This window comes from Carcharhinus amblyrhynchos, unplaced genomic scaffold (assembly GCF_965287045.1).
Source record: "Carcharhinus amblyrhynchos unplaced genomic scaffold, sCarAmb.v2.hapA scaffold_531, whole genome shotgun sequence".
NCBI lineage: Eukaryota > Metazoa > Chordata > Chondrichthyes > Carcharhiniformes > Carcharhinidae > Carcharhinus > Carcharhinus amblyrhynchos.
In genome coordinates, this window is record NW_027650271.1 from 12,769 (window position 1) to 30,186 (window position 17,418).

Below are 17,418 nucleotides of genomic sequence, written 5' to 3' on the forward strand. Positions count from 1 at the left end.
TAACCCCAAGGATGTTGACAGTGGGGGGATTCAGTGATGGTTACACCATTGAATGTCAAGGAGCAGTGGTGAGATTGTCTCTTATTGGTGATGGTCATTGCCTGGAATCTGTGTGGCGCGAACCATAGAAAGCATACTTTCTGGTTGTATCACAGCTCGGTCTGGGCTCCTGCTCTGCCCAAGACTGCAAGGAACTACAAAAGGTCGTGAATGTAGCCCAATCCATCACGCAAACCAGCCTCCCATCCATTGACTCCGTCTACACTTCCCACTGCCTCGGGGAAAAGCAGCCGGCATAATCAAGGACCCCCCCCCCCACACACCCCGGACATTCTCTCTTCCACCTTTTTTCCATCGGAAGTACAGGCCCCAAACCTACTCAACCTCTCCTCATGAGGAAACCTCTCCATGCCCAGGATCGACCTCAAGAACATAACAAGAGGACCAAGTGTCATCCAGACTCGAAGTGTTGGCTCTATTCTCTCTGCCAGACCCGCCGAGATTTTCCAGCATTTTCTGTTTTTTTTCTCTGTCACAAAATATTGGCCGGGATTCTCCCCAAAAAAATTCAAAGTGTTTGCGGGAGTCATACCTGCTGCTGTTTTGTCCAGTGGAGTTTCAAAATGAATCTCTCACACTCCGAGCACTGTAGAGTGCCCCTGGGAGAATCACGCTGGCAATCTGAGGTCGGGGCCTGTTCCCTCTGGAGAAACTGGTAGCACAGCGCAGAGTGGGCCATTGCGCATGTGCCGATTGTCGGCACCAAGATTAGCGCGTGCGCAGTGGCCCCACGCTACCGGACTCCTAATCGCTGACCAACCCTGCAAACCCGCAACGCTGCCCCTCTGACGCCCCCTCCCCCCCCTTCCTTGATCACTACCCTCCTGGATGTCTCCGGGTGAACCCCAACATCAACCCCCCCCACCCCCCAACCCCCGAACTGCCTTGATCTGCCTCCCATTCCTTACCCCCATTCCTGCCACCCCCACCCCCGTGGCAGTCCTGGTCTCCCGATTCTGTTTCTGCCCCCCCACCTCCCGCCTTTGCTGCCACTGGCAATCACCCCACCCCTCCCCTCCCCCAACAGCCCAACCCCACTAGCAAAAATAATCCAGAGGCTGTGGTGCCCAGTGCAAGCCCCTAAACTCAGTAAAACCAGCCTCTGCTTATGTCTCCTAGCCCACTGCACTCCAGGGAAAATCACCCCCATTGCGTTTTGGCGTCTTTTTCTTCTGACGCTTCCCTTCACCATTCTTTACTCAGAGGGTAGTAAGGGCGTGGAATGCCCTGCCTGCAGCAGTTGTGTACTCGCCAACTTTAAGGGCGTTCAAATGGTCAGTGGATAGGCATATGGATAACATTGGAATAGTTTGGGTTAGAGGGTCATTGGTTCCACTGGTCGGTGCAACATTGAGGGCCGAAGGGCCTGTACTGCGCTGTAATGTTCTATGTTCTAGATACAAAACATTGCCAGTTGGGAGGTGGGAGGAGGATACTGTACCTTAGCACCCGTGCTGTTTGGTGGTGGGAAGGGGATAGTGGGAGAAGGACTTCCTAAGTGGATTATCAACCCCCCCCCCCACTTGATCAGTCTTGCAATCTGTCCTTCCATGGACAATGAGTTAAACTCATGGTCATAGAATCCCTGAAACGCAAAAGGAGACCATTCAGCTCAGCGAATCTGCACTGACTCACAGACAGGTGGCACGGTGGGTTAGCGCTGCTGCCTCACAGCACCAGGGACCCAGGTTCGATTCCCGGCTTGGGTCACTGTCTGTGTGCAGTTAGGGAGGGAGTTCCTGGATTGTGATTGGACATCAGTCAGTCCCCCATGTGTGTGGTGTAGGTACACCCACAGTGCTGTTAGGGAGGGAGTTCCAGGATTGTGATTGGACATCAGTCAGTCCCCCCGTGTGTGTGGTGTAGGTACACCCACAGTGCTGTTAGGGAGGGAGTTCCAGGGTTGTGATTGGACATCAGTCAGTCCCCCCGTGTGTGTGGTGTAGGTACACCCACAGTGCTGTTAGGGAGGGAGTTCCAGGATTGTGATTGGACATCAGTCAGTCCCCCCGTGTGTGTGGTGTAGGTACACCCACAGTGCTGTTAGGGAGGGAGTTCCAGGGTTGTGATTGGACATCAGTCAGTCCCCTGTGTGTGGCGTAGGTACACCCACAGTGCTGTTAGGGAGTTCCTAAATTTGATTGGACATCAGTCAGTCCCCCGTGTGTGGTGTAGGTACACCCACAGCGCTGTTAGGGAGGGAGTTCCAGGATTGTGACTGGACATCAGTCAGTCCCTGTGTGTGGTGTAGGTACACCCACAGTGCTGTTAGGGAGGGAGTTCCAGGATTTTGACCCCAGCCACAGTGAAGGAACAGCCGATATATTTCCAAGTCGGGATGGTGAGTGGCTCGGAGGGGGGACATTGCAGGGGGTGGTGTTCCCCATGTGTCTGCTGCCCCCCCCCCCCCTTGTCCTTCTAGGTGGTAGAGGTGGCGGGTTTGGAAGGTGCTGTGGAAGGAGCCTTGGTGAGTCGCTGCAGTGCATCTTGTAGATGGTACACACTGCTGTCACTGTGCGTCGGTGGTGGAGGGAGTGAATGTTTGTGGTTAGTGTGTCGATCGAGCGGGGCTGCTTTGTCCTGGATGGTGTCGAGCTTCTCGAGTGTTGTTGGGAGCCACACCCATCCAGGCAAGTGGAGGGTATTCCATCACACTCCTGACTTGTGTCCTTGTAGATGGTCCACACTGGTGGTGCCATCCAAGGCTGGGTGCCTGTCCCTTTAAATGAGGGCGGGGCTGGGCTCCCCTGCTATGCCATTGGACAAGTTGGACAATGGTTGGCCTCAGCAACACCCCCTGAAGGACAGCCCCCTTGGCCAATGGCGTTCCAGAGCTTGTTCCCTCCCCGCCCATCCCCCACCTTACTCAATCAGAGGCCAAGCTGCTCCTCCCCGCACCCAATCAGGGTGCAGCCGAGGGGCGGCACCCTTGGCGAGCGGCCAATCAGAAAGACAGAGCCGGTGATGGACAGGAGAACGAGCCAATTGGCATGCGAGTGGTTGTCCGGGGGCGGGCGGAGGGCATCGCTCTAAGGCAGCCAATGGGTGGCGCGGGTGGGGCCGACCAATCAGCTGCGAGGTTGAGTCTGGACCAATCAGAGGTGAAGGCGTCCCTGCTAGCCATCCAATCAGTATTGGGGAATGGAGGAAACGTCCTGTCAGCTGCGAGAACGGCTTCCACCAATCAGGGTCGGGAGGCATTGCTGAGCGGCAGCCAATGAGCGGCGCGGGGGGAGCGTGAGCGGCCTATTTGGTTGCGCAGCTGTTTTTGGCCAATCAGAGGCGAGCGTGTCTTTACCAGGCAGCCAATGGGCGCGGGGTGAGGTGGCGATGGACCAATCGTGCGCGAGAGCGGCGTCGACCAATCAGGAGCTGAAGACTGCAGCCAATGGGCGGCGCGGATTTGGAGGGCTGGTCCAATCGGATGCGGAGGCCGGCGGCGGGCCAGTCAGGAGCGGGAGGGCATTGTGGTGGGTCAGCCAATGGGAGGCGGGGGGGCTGAGGAGTAGGCCAATGGGGTGCGAGGGGGCGGGGCCGGCGCCGGCCTATGGGGGGGGGGGATGAATGTTTGAATGGGAGGCGGCGGTTGGAGAGGCGCGGGAGAGAAATGGCGGCGACAGGAGAAGAGCAGGGTGAGTGAGGGAGGAGGAGGAGGAGGAATGGAGCAGGGTGAGTGAGGATGAGGAGGATTAGTAGTGAGTAAATGAGGGAGGGAGGGAGAGGGAGGAGGAGTGGAGTAGGGTAAGTGAGGGAGTGGAGAAGGAATAGTAGTGAGGGAGGGACGCTGAGATGTAGCGTGGGGGAGGCTCTGAGGGAGGGGTTCAGAGGTCTCAACTCCGCACCCCAGGTTTCATAACCAATAGCCCCACAAAAATAGCGTTTGTTTCACATAAATATTGACCAAACTCTTTCTTCCCCCCCCCCCCCCCCCCCCGAAATAATGGTGTATTCTCCAACCTTCCCCCCCCCCCCAAATAATGGAGCATTCTTCACTCCCCCAAAACGATGGAGCATTCTCCACCCCCTCCCTGAATAACGGTGCATTCTCCACCACCACCCCAAATAATGGTGCTTCCTCCGCTCCTCCTCCCCGCCCCCCCCCCCCGCAAAATAATGGAGCATCCTCCACTCCCTCTCCCCTCCCCCCAAAATAATGGAGCATCCTCCACTCCTCCTTCCCCCCCCCCAAAATAATGGCGCATTCTCCACCCCCCCACCCCTAAATAATGGCGCATTCTGCCCCACACACACACACGCCCCCCCAAAATAGTGGTGCATTCTCCACCCCAATAATGGACCCCATTTGTCCCCACCAGTACTGTACCCCAGTGTCACACAGCAACAGACCCGTCCCCACCAGTACTGTACCCCAGTGTTATACAGAGACAGACCCATCCCCACCAGTACTGTACCCCAGTGTTATACAGTGACAGACCCGTCCCCACCAGTACTGTACCCCAGTGTTATACAGTGACAGATCCATCCCCACCAGTACTGTACCCCAGTGTTATACAGTGACAGACCCGTCCCCACCAGTACTGTACCCCAGTGTTATACAGCAACAGACCCGTCCCCACCAATACTGTATCCCAGTGTTACACAGTGACAGACCCGTCCCCACCAGTACTGTACCCAGTGTTACACAGTGAGAGATCTGTCCCCACCAGTACTGTATCCCAGTGTTATACAGCGACAGACCCATCCCCACCAGTACTATACCCCAGTGTTATACAGCGACAGACCCGTCCCCACCAGTACTGTACCCCAGTGTTATACAGTAACACACTCGTCCCCGCCAGTACTGTATCCCAGTGTTGCGCAGTGACAGACCCATCCCCACCAGTACTATACCCCAGTGTTATACAGAGACAGACCCGTCCCCACCAGTACTGTACTCCAGTGTTATACAGCGACAGACCCATCCCCACCAGTACTATACCCCAGTGTTGCGCAGTGATAGACCTGTATTCTCTCCATGCGTACTGTACATCTGACCTTGAATTCGAGATGTATTCTTGGGCATCTTGTCATCATGACTTATCAGTTAGATGAAGTTCTTTGAAAGGTTAGTCATGGACGAATCGATTCCAGCCTCCCAGACTGCTTTGATCCACTACAGTACTACTGCCGCAACAGGTCCACAGCAGACACCATCTCCCCGACCCTGCACTCAACCCTGAAACACCTAGATAACAAGGACACCTATGTCAGACTCCTATTTGACTACAGCTCAGCCTTCAACACCATTATTCCTACGAAACTCTTCTCCAAACTCTGTGGCCTGGGACTCGGCTCCTCCCTCTGCGACTGGATCCTGAACTTCCCAACTCTCAGACCACAACCAGTAAGAATAGGCAACAACACCTCCTCCACGATCATCCTCAACAATGCTGCCCTACAAGGCTGTGTTCTCAGCCCCCTTGCTATATTCTTTCTACAGCTATGACTGTGTGGCCAAATTCCCCTCCAATTCGATTTTCAAGTTTGCTGACGACACCACCGTAGTGGGTTGGATCTCAAACAGTGACGAGGCAGAGTACAGGAATGAGATAGAGAATCTGGTGAACTGGTGCGGCGACAATAATCTCTCCCTCAATGTCAAAAAAACAAAAGAGATTGTCATCGAGCTCAGGAAGCGTAAAGGAGAACATGTCCCTGTCTACATCAACAGGGATGAAGTAGAAATAGTTGAGAGCTTCAGGTTTTTTGGTGTCCAGATCACAAACAACCTGTCCTGGTTCCCCCCACGCCGACACTATAGTTAAGAAACCCAACAATACCTCTATTTTCTCAGAAGACTAAGGAAATTTGGCATGTCAGCTACAACTCTCACCAACCTTTACAGATGCCCGATAGAAAGCATCCTTTCTGGTTGTATTGCAGCTTGATCTGGGCTCCTGCTCTGCCCAAGACCACAAGGAACTACAAAAGGGTGGTGAATGTAGCCCAGTCCCATCACACAAACCAACCTCCCATCCATTGACTCCGTCTACACTTCCCGCTGCCTCGGGGAAAAGCAGCCGGCATAATCAAGGACCCCCCCCCCCCCGGACATTCTCTCTTCCGCCATCTTCCATCGGGAAAAAGATACAAAAGCCTGAGGTCCCGTACCGACCGACTCAAGAACAGCTTCTTCCCTGCTGCTGTCAGACTTTTGAATGGGCCCTACCTTATATTAAGCTGATCTTTCTCTACACCCTAACTATGACTGTAACACTACATTCTGCACCCTCTCCTTTCCTTCTCTATGAATGGTATGCTTTGTATAGCATGCAAGAAACAATACTTTTCACTGTATCCCAGTACATGTGACAATAATAAATCAAATATTAAGCTGAACTTTCTCTACACCCTCGCTGTGACTGTAACACTACATTCTGCACTCTCTCCTTTCCTTCTCTATGAACAGTATGCTTTGTATAACGCACAAGAAACAATACCTTTCACTGTATCCCAATACATGTGATAAATCAAATGCTCTTCTGGAGAGCCAGCACACACCCAATGGGCTGAGTGGCCTCCTCCTGCGCTGCAGGGATTCTGTGTAACATGTCGGCTGTAATCTTCAGGGTACGGGAGGCCAGAATCGTGAACTTTTGAACACTTTCTGTTTTGTAGATCTCCGGCCACCAGCGAGGAGGAAATCTGACCGACTGTCGGCCACGGAGAGTAAAGAGAACTTGGTGAGTACTGGACTGGTCGCTGCGATGTGGGGGCCAACCCCCTCTACGGTTCCTCTTGCCTCACTGTTCGCGAGAATGTTGTCGCACCCAAAATAGTGTGGCGGAGAGGGATGAAGACGTGTCAGAATTGGAGTTGGGTTTGTTCAGTTTTTTTTAGGGGGTTTTTTTTTGCAATGCGAAGACTTCAGAGGTGATTTAACCGGAGCTATTGATGTGAAGGCTGTTGTGGGCTTTGGTGCCAACCTTTTAATTCATAGAACCCCTACAAGTGCAGAAGGAGGCCATTCGGTCCATCGAGTCTGCATCGATCACAATCCCACCCAGACCCTATCCCCGTAACCTCTGCATTTACCCTAGCTAGTCCACCTGACACTAAGGGGCAACTTAGCATGGCCAATCCACCTAACCTGCATTGACCACAATCCCACCCAGACCCTATCCCCGTAACCTCTGCATTTACCCTAGCTAGTCCCCCTGACACTAAGGGGCTATTTAGCATGACCAATCCACCTAACCCACATATCTTTGAACACTAAGGTGCAATTTAGCATGGCCTATCCATATAACCTGCACATCTTTAGACTATGGGAGGAAACCCACACAGACACGGGGAGAATGTGCAAACTCCACATAGACAGTGACCCAAGCCGGGAATCGAATCTGGGTCCCTGGCGCTGTGAGGCAGCAGTGCTAACCCCACTGTGCCACCCCTTGTGGTCATCATTGATTCTTAATTCCAGATTTTTCTTTAACTGAATTCAAATTCCACCGTCTGCCGTGGCGGGATTCGAACCTGGGTCTCCCAGAATATTAGCAGGGTTTCCAGATTAATAGTCTGGCGATAATACCACTGGGCCATCACAACTTTACCCTTCGAATAACCAGTCCAAGCCACAGAGTTCTCTTAAACAGCCATTTTAACACAAGCTGTGTGAGGTCCCTGGACAGTTACAGGTCCGAGCCGGTAACTAACCAGAGCCCAGAATTCAGGAATATATCAAGCAGTTATAGTTTTAAATTCAATTACAAGTAATTAGCATATACCAAGCAAGATCTATCCACTCACAATTATTGATTAAGGTTACATCATTCATTAGGTACAGATATTAAAACCTATCACAACACCTCAGGGTTGCTTGATTATAATATCCAGTCGGCATGTAAACTTGATTTTTTTTTTAATTCCCGGGACATGGCCGTCGCTGGCTGGGCCAGCATTTATTGCCCATCCCTAGTTGCCCCTTGGAGGGGCAGTTGAGGGTCAACCACATTTGCAGTGGCTCTAGAGTCACATGTAGGCCAGACCGGGGTAAGGACGGCAGATTTCCTTCCCTAAAGGGAACCAGATGGGTTTTTCCCACAATGGGTTGTCAGTAGATTCTTAATCCCAGATATTTTTTATTGAATTTAAATTCCACCATCTGCCGTGGCGGGATTCGAACCCGGATCCCCCAGAACATTAGTGGAGTTTCTGGATTAATAGCCCAGCAATAATATCACTCGGCCATCATCACCTACCTATCGCTCATTCCTCTTTGATCTGACTTTCTCGCCTGCCCATTCCAGAGAGGGGCAGTTAAGAGTTGACCGCCTTGGTGTGTGTGGGGCCTGGAATCGTGTAGACCAGACCAAGTAAGGACAGCAGATTTCAGTGCAAGCTTAAGTTCATTTATTAGTGTCACAAGTAGGCTTGCATTAACACCGCAGTGAAGTTACTGTGAAAACCCCTGAGTTGCCACACTCCGCTGCCTGTTCAGGTTCACTGAGGGAGAATTTAGCATGGCCCAGTGCACCCTAACCAGCACGTCTGTCAGAGCACCCGGAGTGAGCCCTGGTGGGATTTGAACCCATGGTCCCCAGGATAGTGGTTGAGTTTCTGGTTTAATGATCTAGTGATAACACCACTAGGCCTTTGTGTCCAGTTATAAAACAAAGAACAGTACACCACAGGAACAGGCCCTTCGGCCCTCCAAGCCTGCGCTGATCACGTTGTCCTATCTAGACCAACTGTCCGTGTCCTTCTATTCCCCATCTGTTCATGTGTCTATCCAGATTAGTCTTCAATGTACTAATGTATCTTCCTCAACCACGTCGCTTGGCAGCGCATTCCAGGACCCCCCCACCCTCTGTTTAAAAAAAAAAACCATCCCCCGCACATCTCCACTGAACCTTCTCTCCCCGCCCCTTATCTTGAACTTGTGCCCCTTGTAATTGTCATTTCTGCCCTGGGAAAAAGCTTCCAACTGTTCACCCTATCCATACCCCTCGTAATTTTATAAACTTTGATCAGGTCGCCCCCTCAGTCTCCATGTTTCCAGGAAGAACAATCTCAGTTCATTCACTCCCTCCTCAAAGCCTCCACACCAGGCAATGTTCTGGTAAACCTTTTCTGTGCTCCCTCTGAAGCCTCCATGTCCGTCCAGTAGTGTGAGGATCAGAATTGGAGACAGTATTCCAAATGTGGCCTAACCCAATATTTCATGCAATTATAAAATATTTTACTTTATATAACTGAGAGGGTTGATTTCCTCTCAGAACTAACTCTCAACCACTCCTGAGGAATACCTCCCTTCATAATCTGCTAAAGTCCATGTGAGAGATAGTACTATCTGCCTACAGCAACTTTTAGTGGTTAAAATCAACAAGTAACACTTTATTTATCTAGCAAACAGTGAACAGGTTAACTGAACTATTAACAACCTGAATAAAACAGGATTCTAATGGAATGTTATTTAGATAAATAGAATTCCCACTTGTTAACACAAACATTTTTAGTCATACACAAAATGCAACCAGGTTTGTCATCTTCTGACTCCTCCATTCTCCTTTGCTTCTTCTTGCTGTTCTTATTTTTGCAATTGAGATGAGGCTTTCTCTTAAGACATCAATGTGGGTGTTACACTGGCAGAGAGTTGCTGTGGGTTTTCTCTGATTTCCTCCTGTACTCCAAAGATGTGCAGTTTAGGTGGATTGGCCATGCTAAATTACCCCTTAGTGTCAGGGGCATTAGCAAGGTAATATGTGGGGTTACGGGAATGGAGCCCCTGGGTGGGATCGTGGTTGGTGCAGACTTGATGGGCTGAATGGCCTCCCTTTGCACTGTACGGGTCTGAGATTGGTTTGCAATGACTCTCTCTCTGTGACCATGGGACCATTTTTTTTTTTGCAACCTTGCCTTGACGAGATGCCACATCAAGGCACCAAGCAATTGGAGGCTTTGGAGAGGGTGCAGAAGAGGTTTACTAGGATGCTGCCTGGGTCCAAGCTATAAGGAGAGGCTGGACAAAGTAGGGTTGTTTTCTCTGGAGCAGTTGAGGCTGGGGGGAGACTTGATAGAACTCTAGAAGATGATGCGAGGCAGAGATAGGGTTGACGGTCAGAATCTTTCTCCCCCAGAGTTGAAATGTCTAATACTAGTTGGGGGTGGGGGAGAAAGTTCACAGGAGATGTGAGGGGTAAGTTTTTTACACAGAGAGTTGTAGGTGCCTGGAACGCAGTGCGGGGGGGTAGTGCTAGAGGCAGATACGATAGGTCTGTTTAAGGGCTTTTAGATAAGCACAGGAATATGCGAGGAGTAGAGAGACATGGAGCAAGGGCAGGCCAAAGGGATTAGTTTAATTTGGAGTCATGTTCAGCACAACATGATGGGCCAAAGGGTTGTGCTATATTGTTCCTTGTGTGTCTCTCTCAAGCTGTGAGCTGTTACTCAGCAGGTGGTGGGCAGTCGTCTTCTGGTAGTTTTCTGGAGTTGGTTCTAAATCCCCCCGCACCAATGGCATTCCAAAATCCCCACGATAGGATTGGTTTACAGATTACCAAAACATCAAATTCAAATCTAATAGCCTGCTGCTAATTCAAGTGTCTAGTTCAAATTGATGGGTTAAAGTTCACAAAACAACCTGGTACAAGTGCCTAAAGTCTGTTACCAAAGCAATCCTGTTGATTTTTTTGCCCCTGACGCTTTGTTTTAGACTGCATGCTGGATTTTTGCACCTGCAATTCTTTTAGTGCAAAAAAAAACTACCTTTTAAAACACCATGCAACGCTGTCCGCTGTTGGCGTTTTTACACTCCCCATTAAATCATGCTGACCTAATTCATCATTTTTACAGGGAAAAGGCAGGAGAATTGGGATGAGAAAAATATTAGCCATGATTGGGCCTAATTCTGCTCTTATGGTTACGAGTTATCAGTGGTGTCCCAGTTTGTGTCGGTCTCTGTGGATATCACTCCCTTTTTCCAGTTCCAGACATCTGGTTTAATGAATTATCTCAGACTAATAGCCTTGGTGCTTGTCAATGAAGACTTTTCTAAGGAGTACTTTTTTTTTCCTCATTAGGTGGTACGGTGAGTTAACACTGCTGCCTCACCGCTCAGATTTACTCACATTATACTGCATCTGCTATGCCTATCTCATTCCCCCCTCAGATCTTTTACATTTCTCTGAGGTGAGTGTCAGTAAAACATCCCTATTTCTGTGCCCAAATTCTCTTGCTATGAAGGACAATGTACCATTTGCTTTCTTTCCTGCCTGCTGTACCTGCCGGAGAAGAGTAGGCTTGGATGAGCTAGTGGAGAGATGAATGAAGTGGACAGTTTGGGTGTGTTTGTGTAGACTGTGGGGAGACGGTCAGCTTCTGGTCTGTGCATAGTGACATCCCCTCGGCCTGTGACAGATTCGGCCTACCTCCCTCCCCCTCTCCCTTGCGGCACTGACCCGGTCTCTTCTCTGTCCAACAGGTGCAGCCGCTGAAACGTTCCATCGTTCTGAAAAAGATCGAGCCCCAGAAACATGTGGTAAGTGGCGAGTGTTCACCCTCGGCAGGTCTGGGAGGTGGGAAAGCTGCCTGGGAACTAACCAGCTTTTCTTTCTCTTTTTTTTCCCCTACTTTCCCTCGCTGTTCAGCAGAAACAGATTCTGGGAGAGACTCGCCAAAGCCCCGCGGTAAGAAGTAAACTCGTCTCCGTTTCCTCCCCCTGTTTCTGTTTCTTCATCCCCCCATGTCTTGGTTTCCGCTCCTCCCCCCCCCCCCCCCCCCCCCGCACCGTGTCTCCGCTTTCCCTCCCACTCCCCCACACCCTCCCCCTCCCCCTCCCCCCAGCCTCTCTGCCGCCCTGTGTCTCCAATTTCTTCCTCTCCCTCCCCCAAAACCCTCCCTTCCATGTCTCAGCCTCCTCCACTCTGTGTCTCCGCTTTCCCTCGCCACCCCACTCGTCCTCCCCCTCCTCCTCCTCACCGCCCCCCCCCCCATGTCTCCGATTTCTTCCTCCCCCTCTCCCCCTACCCTCCCCTCCATGTCTCAGCCTCCTCCACTCTTTTGTGTCTCCACTTTCCCTCCTCCCTGTCTCTCCACATCTTCGCTTTCTCCCTCCCCTACACTCCACGTCTCCGCTTTCTCTCTCCCTCCCTCCCCTCCACGTCTCCACTTTCTCTCTCCCTCCATGTCTCTGGTTTCTCCCTCCCCCTTCCCCACACCAGCCTCCAGTCGGTGACTGCCGGGGTTTGGTTATTGATGTATTGGCAGGACCCAACGCTAACCCAGTTCTCGCTCTCTTCCCCCCCCTCCCCCCTCCAGCTGACCAAATCTAAAACTGCAGTGCCGAGACGGAGCCCGCGGGTAAGCGTACACACCGACTCTCTCAGGTGGAATTTAAAGGGGATTGGGGAAAGAGCCAGAGGTGGGGGAATGAGGGCAAATCCCCAACCTCTCCCGGAGTGTGGTCAGTATTTGGACAGGGCTGTCTGATCTGGCTGGGCACTGTCGCATCCTTGAAATGTGACAAAAGAAATGCATGGAGGGAGAAAAGACATCCTGGCGGCAGGGCAGTGGCAGTAACTGGGTGGATCCTCGAAAGAGCTCACACTCAAAAGGCTTAAATCGGCAAAATTTAGCCTCTCGTAGTACGTTCTGTCAGTGAGCCACCCCGGGCACCAGCAGGTTGGGAGGGGCTGTTTGTGCTTGTTGTGCGCACATGGTGGTTGGGGGGTAGCGTGCACGCGGGAGGGGCTGTCTGTGTGTGACGTGCGTGCGAGTTGGGGGGCACAACAATGCAACGCGCACGTGAGTGGATGGCGTGTCTGTGCATGATGCGCAGTGGGGCAGCTCTGCGCACAGGGGGTGTCTGCACACGGGGCTCGGGGGTGCAGCTCTGCGGGCGGGGGCACTGCGTCTGCGCGCGGGCTGTAGTTGGCGTGTCGTGTGCGTGGTTAGCGTGTGGCAGGGAGGTCTCCCATGCGAGGGGCTTGCGTGGCTGCGTGCAGGGACACAGTGGCCTTCTCCGTATCCCACACGGTCGTTCAGTTGACGGGCCAACGGATTTTGTTTCTCAGGTTTTCACGGAGGCCGCGAAGGAGAACGTTTGCCTCGGAGACTCGACACAGTCGGAGGCCAGTCAGCCCCACCCCACGCCGACGGCACTGAGCTCCCCTGCCGAGGAGGCAGAGGACCCTCCGGACGCAGACCGCAGCGCAGTGATGTCCCAGAAGGTGCGGCGTTCCTACAGCCGCCTGAGCCCCTTCGGCGTCCACGCCCTGAACGTCAGCCGCAGCTTCGGCGAGTCTCCGCGCCCACCGAGCGACGCCTCCGACACGTCCACGCCCAACCAGCCGGCCCCCTCCTCGCGCCGCTCCTTCTTCGGCTTCGACAGGCTGCTGGCTGCCGAGACCACGCCGGGGGTCTCGCCGGTGAAACCTTCCACCCCCAAGGAGGCGGAGCTGTCGGCACGGGTCGCCCCGGCGACCGCCCTGCCGGACGTCGACATCCCCGGCATCGCCGTCACCAAGGGGAAGAAGAAGAAACGGAAGGTCCCCCAGATTGAGGTGAGACTGGAGTGAACTCTGGGGTCCCTCCGCTGGGATAACTGGATTTGCTGCCTGTTGCACCACTCCCCTTGTCAATGTCCGCTCCTTGGGTCATGAGTTCACCCTGGAGACCTTTTTATTCATGGCTGGGCCAGCATTTATTGCCTCTCCCTAGTCGCCCTTGGAGTGCAGTTTAGAGTCAGTCCTATTCGAGTCATTGAGGTTTACAGCATGGAAACAGGCCCTTCGGCCCAACTTGTCCATGCTGCCCAGTTTTTAAACCCCTAAGCTAGTCTCAATTGCCTGCGTTTGACCCATATCCCTGTACGCCCATCTTACCCATGTAAACACTTCTTAAAAGACAAAATTGTATCTGCCCCTACTACTACCTTTGGCAGCTCGTTCCAGACACTCACCACCCTCTGTGTGGAAAAAATTGACCCTCTGGACCCTTTTGTATTTCTCACCTTAAACCTACGCCGTCTAGTTTTAGACTCCTCTACCTTTGGGAAAACACATTGACTATCTGCATTATCCGTTCCCCTCAATTTATAGATCTTTATAAGATCACCCCTAAGCTTCCTGTGCTCCAGGGAAAAAGTAATTGCTGTAGCTCTGGAGTCACGTGTATTTTTAATTCATTCTGGGACATGGGCGTCACTGACTGGTTCCAGCATTTATTGCCCATCCCTAGTTGCCCCCTTGGAGGGGCAGTTGAGAGTCAACCACATTGTTGTGGCTCTGGGAGTCACATGTAGGCCAGACCGGGGTAAGGACGGCAGATTTCTTTCCCTGAAGGGAACCAGATGGGTTTTTCCCACAATGGGTCATCAGTAGATTCTTAATCCCAGATATTTTTTACTGAATTTAAATTCCACCATCTGCCGTGGCGGGATTCGAACCCGGGTCCCCCAGAACATTAGCTGAGTTTCTGGATTAATGGCCTAGTAAAAATACCACTCGGCCCATCTCCTCTTCCTTCTCTCCTCCTGAGCTCCCTAAGCACTCACCGCGATGACCATACCAACACTGAGGGAGTGCCGCATTGTCGGGAGGCACCCTCAGTCGAGTGAGATGTGAAACCCTCTGTTTAGCATCAAAGCACAGCCTCCACCCCCATGCCACCACCCCCACCCCCAAATTAGCATCACTTCGAGTGGCCAGTAGACAATCCTGAAACCTAAGGGGCTATCCAGTCGTCAGCATGTGGCTTCATGTGGGATCTTGCTGTGCGTGCATTGGCTACCTTGCCACTACACCGCCCTGGTTTGGGAGTCGTGCTGAGGTTGTGGAAAGACAGGCCCCCCCCCCCCCCCCCCAACCCCACACAATGGCTGAGCTGACTTGGGCAGTATGTTGGTTAGCACTGATGCCTCAGTTACAAGGGCTCAAGTTTGATTCCCGGCCATGGGTCACTGTCTGTGTGGAATCTGCACGTTCTTCCCCACTGGGTCTGCGTGGGTTTCCTCTGGGTGCTCCAGTTTCCTCCCACAGTCCCAAAGGTGTGCAGGTTAAGCGGATTGGCCATGCTAAGTTGTCTCTTAGTGTCCTGGGTGGGATTTGATTTGGTTTATTGTTGTCACATGTATTAACACACAGTGAAAAGTATTGTTTCTGACGTGCTATACTGTTTATAAAGAAGGAATCAAGAGTGTGCTAAATGTAGTGTTACAGTCACAGCTAGGGTGTAGAGAAAGATCAACTTAATGCGAGGTAGGTCCATTCAAAAGTCTGACAGCAGCAGGGAAGAAGCTGTTCTTGAGTCGGTTGGTACGTGACCTCAGACTTTTGTATCTTTTTCCTGATGGAAGAAGGTGGAAGAGAGAATGTCCGGGGTGTGGGGGTGTCCTTGATTATGCCGGCTGCTTTTCCCCGAGGCAGCGGGAAGTGTAGACAGAGTCAGTGGATTGGAGGCTGGTTTGTGTGATGGGACTGGGCTACATTCACAACCTTCTGTAGTTCCTTGTGGTCTTGGGCAGAGCAGGAGCCCAGACCAGGCTGTGATACAACCAGAAAGAATGCTTTCTATGGGGCATCTGTAAAAGTTGGTGAGAGTTGTTTAGCAGACATGCCAAGCTTCCTTAGTTTTCTAAGAAAGTAAGATGTTGGTGGGGCTTTCTTAACTATAGTGTCGGCCTGGGGGGGACCAGGACAGGTTGTTGGTGATCTGGACACTTAGAAACTCGAAAGCTCTCGGCCCTTTCTACTTCGGATTGGGTTTGCACTGACCATAATGGGCTGAATGGCCTCCTTTTGCACTGTAGGGATTCTGTGATTTCTCGCGAGATTCCCATCGCCTGTTTTTTTTTAATCTCTTCCCGGTAGAAGTCGGAGCTGGACGAGTGGGCTGCTCAGATGAACGCCACTTTCGAAGAGGCAGAACGCTTCGATTTGCTCGTGGAGTGACCTGGAATCGGTGGGAGCTGCTGTGCCTTCCTGGGGGTGGGGTGGCGAGGGGGGGGTTGTAGAGACTAAAGGGCTTCGTAGCAACCCGAACCCTGTAAGGGGCAAGGCACAGAACTCTCTTTACTCAGTAGTTGTAGGAGCAGAGAAGGTCCAGGAACTGCATCCGCGGCGAGTAACCCGTGTTCTTTGAGAGCGACTGCTCAGATCAACGTCCCTTTGGAATTTTAACCTACATTGACACATCGATAAGCCTAAAGATCTGTCATTCCCTGCTGCTTTCCAACATTTAACTGTGCTGCAGCACAGTAGGTTAGCATTGCTGTCTCACAGTGCCAGGGTCCGATTCCCGGCTTGGGTCACTGTCTGTGTGGAGTCTGCACGTTCTCCCTGTGTCTGCGTGGGTTTCCTCCCACCGTCCGAAAGACGTGCTGGTTAGGGCGCATTTTCCATGCTAAATTCTGTGTACCCAAACAGGTGCCGGAGTGTGGCGACTATGGGAATTTTACAGTAACTTCATTGCAGTGTGAATGTAAACCTACTTGTGACTAATAAATATACTTTACCCTTCTCCTCACTTAGACTCATAACCTTGCTGTACGCTCTGTGGCTGAATCTTGTGTGCTGACAATGTGCGCCAAGGGACTATTCATCAGCTGTCTAGCCAAGATCGCATCCTTCTTGGGATCCAGTGCTGGCAGTTTAGGTCAAACGGTTCCCCCACAAGCAACAGCCAAGCGCTAAATCCTGCCAGGAGAGACAGGCCCCTGCGGGAAAGAGGGTGAAGGGTCCCTGGCGAAAATTATTAGTGCGTCACTTCATTCTGATGCTCACAGACCTGCCTTTGCTTTCTTTTTAACAAAAGTATTCCGCGTTCTTGTCAGCTTTCATAACACTCCCTTTGGGGGCAGGTAGGAAAATATTAAATGTCTTGAATTGTTTTGTGTAAAAAAAAAAGCTTGGTTTTTTTATTCTTTTAAAAATGTGAATCTGTTTCCAGGGTTTGATTCCTGGCTCAGGTCACTGCCTGTGTAGAGTTTGCGCATTCTCCCTGTGTCTGCGTGGGTTTCCTCTGGCTGCTCCGGTTTCCTCCCACAGTCCAGAGATGTGCAGATTAGGTGGATTAGCCATGCTAAATTGCCCCTTAGTGTCCAAAGATGTGCGGGTTAGGTGGATTGGCCATGCTAAATTGTCCAAAGATGCATGGTAAGAAGTCTTGCAACACCAGGTTGATGTCCAACGGGTTTATTTGGTAGCACAAGCTTTCGGAGCACCACTCCTTCATCAGGTGACTCTGAAAGCTCGTGCTACCAAATAAACCGGTTGGGCTTTAACCTGGTGTTGTGAGACCTCCTACTGTGCCCACCCCAGTCCAACACTGGCATCTCCACGTCCTGTCCAAAGATGTGTGGGTTAGGTGGATTGGCCATGCTAAATTGCCCCTTAGCGTTCAAAGATGTGTGGGTTAGGT

At 51.8% G+C, this 17,418-nt stretch overlaps 1 protein-coding gene across 1 annotated transcript; it reads left to right on the forward strand.

Moving 5' to 3' along the window:
- The first annotated feature begins 3,627 nt into the window (after nt 1-3,627).
- On the forward strand, nt 3,628-17,176 carry cdca5 (cell division cycle associated 5). Its single transcript, XM_080184027.1, has 7 exons — nt 3,628-3,692; nt 6,679-6,743; nt 11,483-11,539; nt 11,649-11,687; nt 12,319-12,360; nt 13,074-13,562; nt 15,870-17,176. Exons 1-7 carry the CDS (start codon nt 3,668-3,670, stop codon nt 15,948-15,950), a joined length of 798 nt encoding a protein of 265 aa, XP_080040153.1. The 5' UTR covers nt 3,628-3,667; the 3' UTR covers nt 15,951-17,176.
- Nucleotides 17,177-17,418: the final 242 nt, after the last annotated feature.

What these genes read in the sequence shown, in the direction of transcription:
- cdca5 (XM_080184027.1), top strand. Translation starts at nt 3,668, where the DNA reads ATGGCGGCGACAGGAGAAGAGCAGG. An exon ending in CGGAGAGTAAAGAGAACTTG is followed by an intron (nt 6,744 to 11,482) that starts GTGAGTACTGGA and finishes TCTGTCCAACAG; the next exon opens with GTGCAGCCGCTGAAACGTTC. An exon ending in GGAAGGTCCCCCAGATTGAG is followed by an intron (nt 13,563 to 15,869) that starts GTGAGACTGGAG and finishes TCTTCCCGGTAG; the next exon opens with AAGTCGGAGCTGGACGAGTG.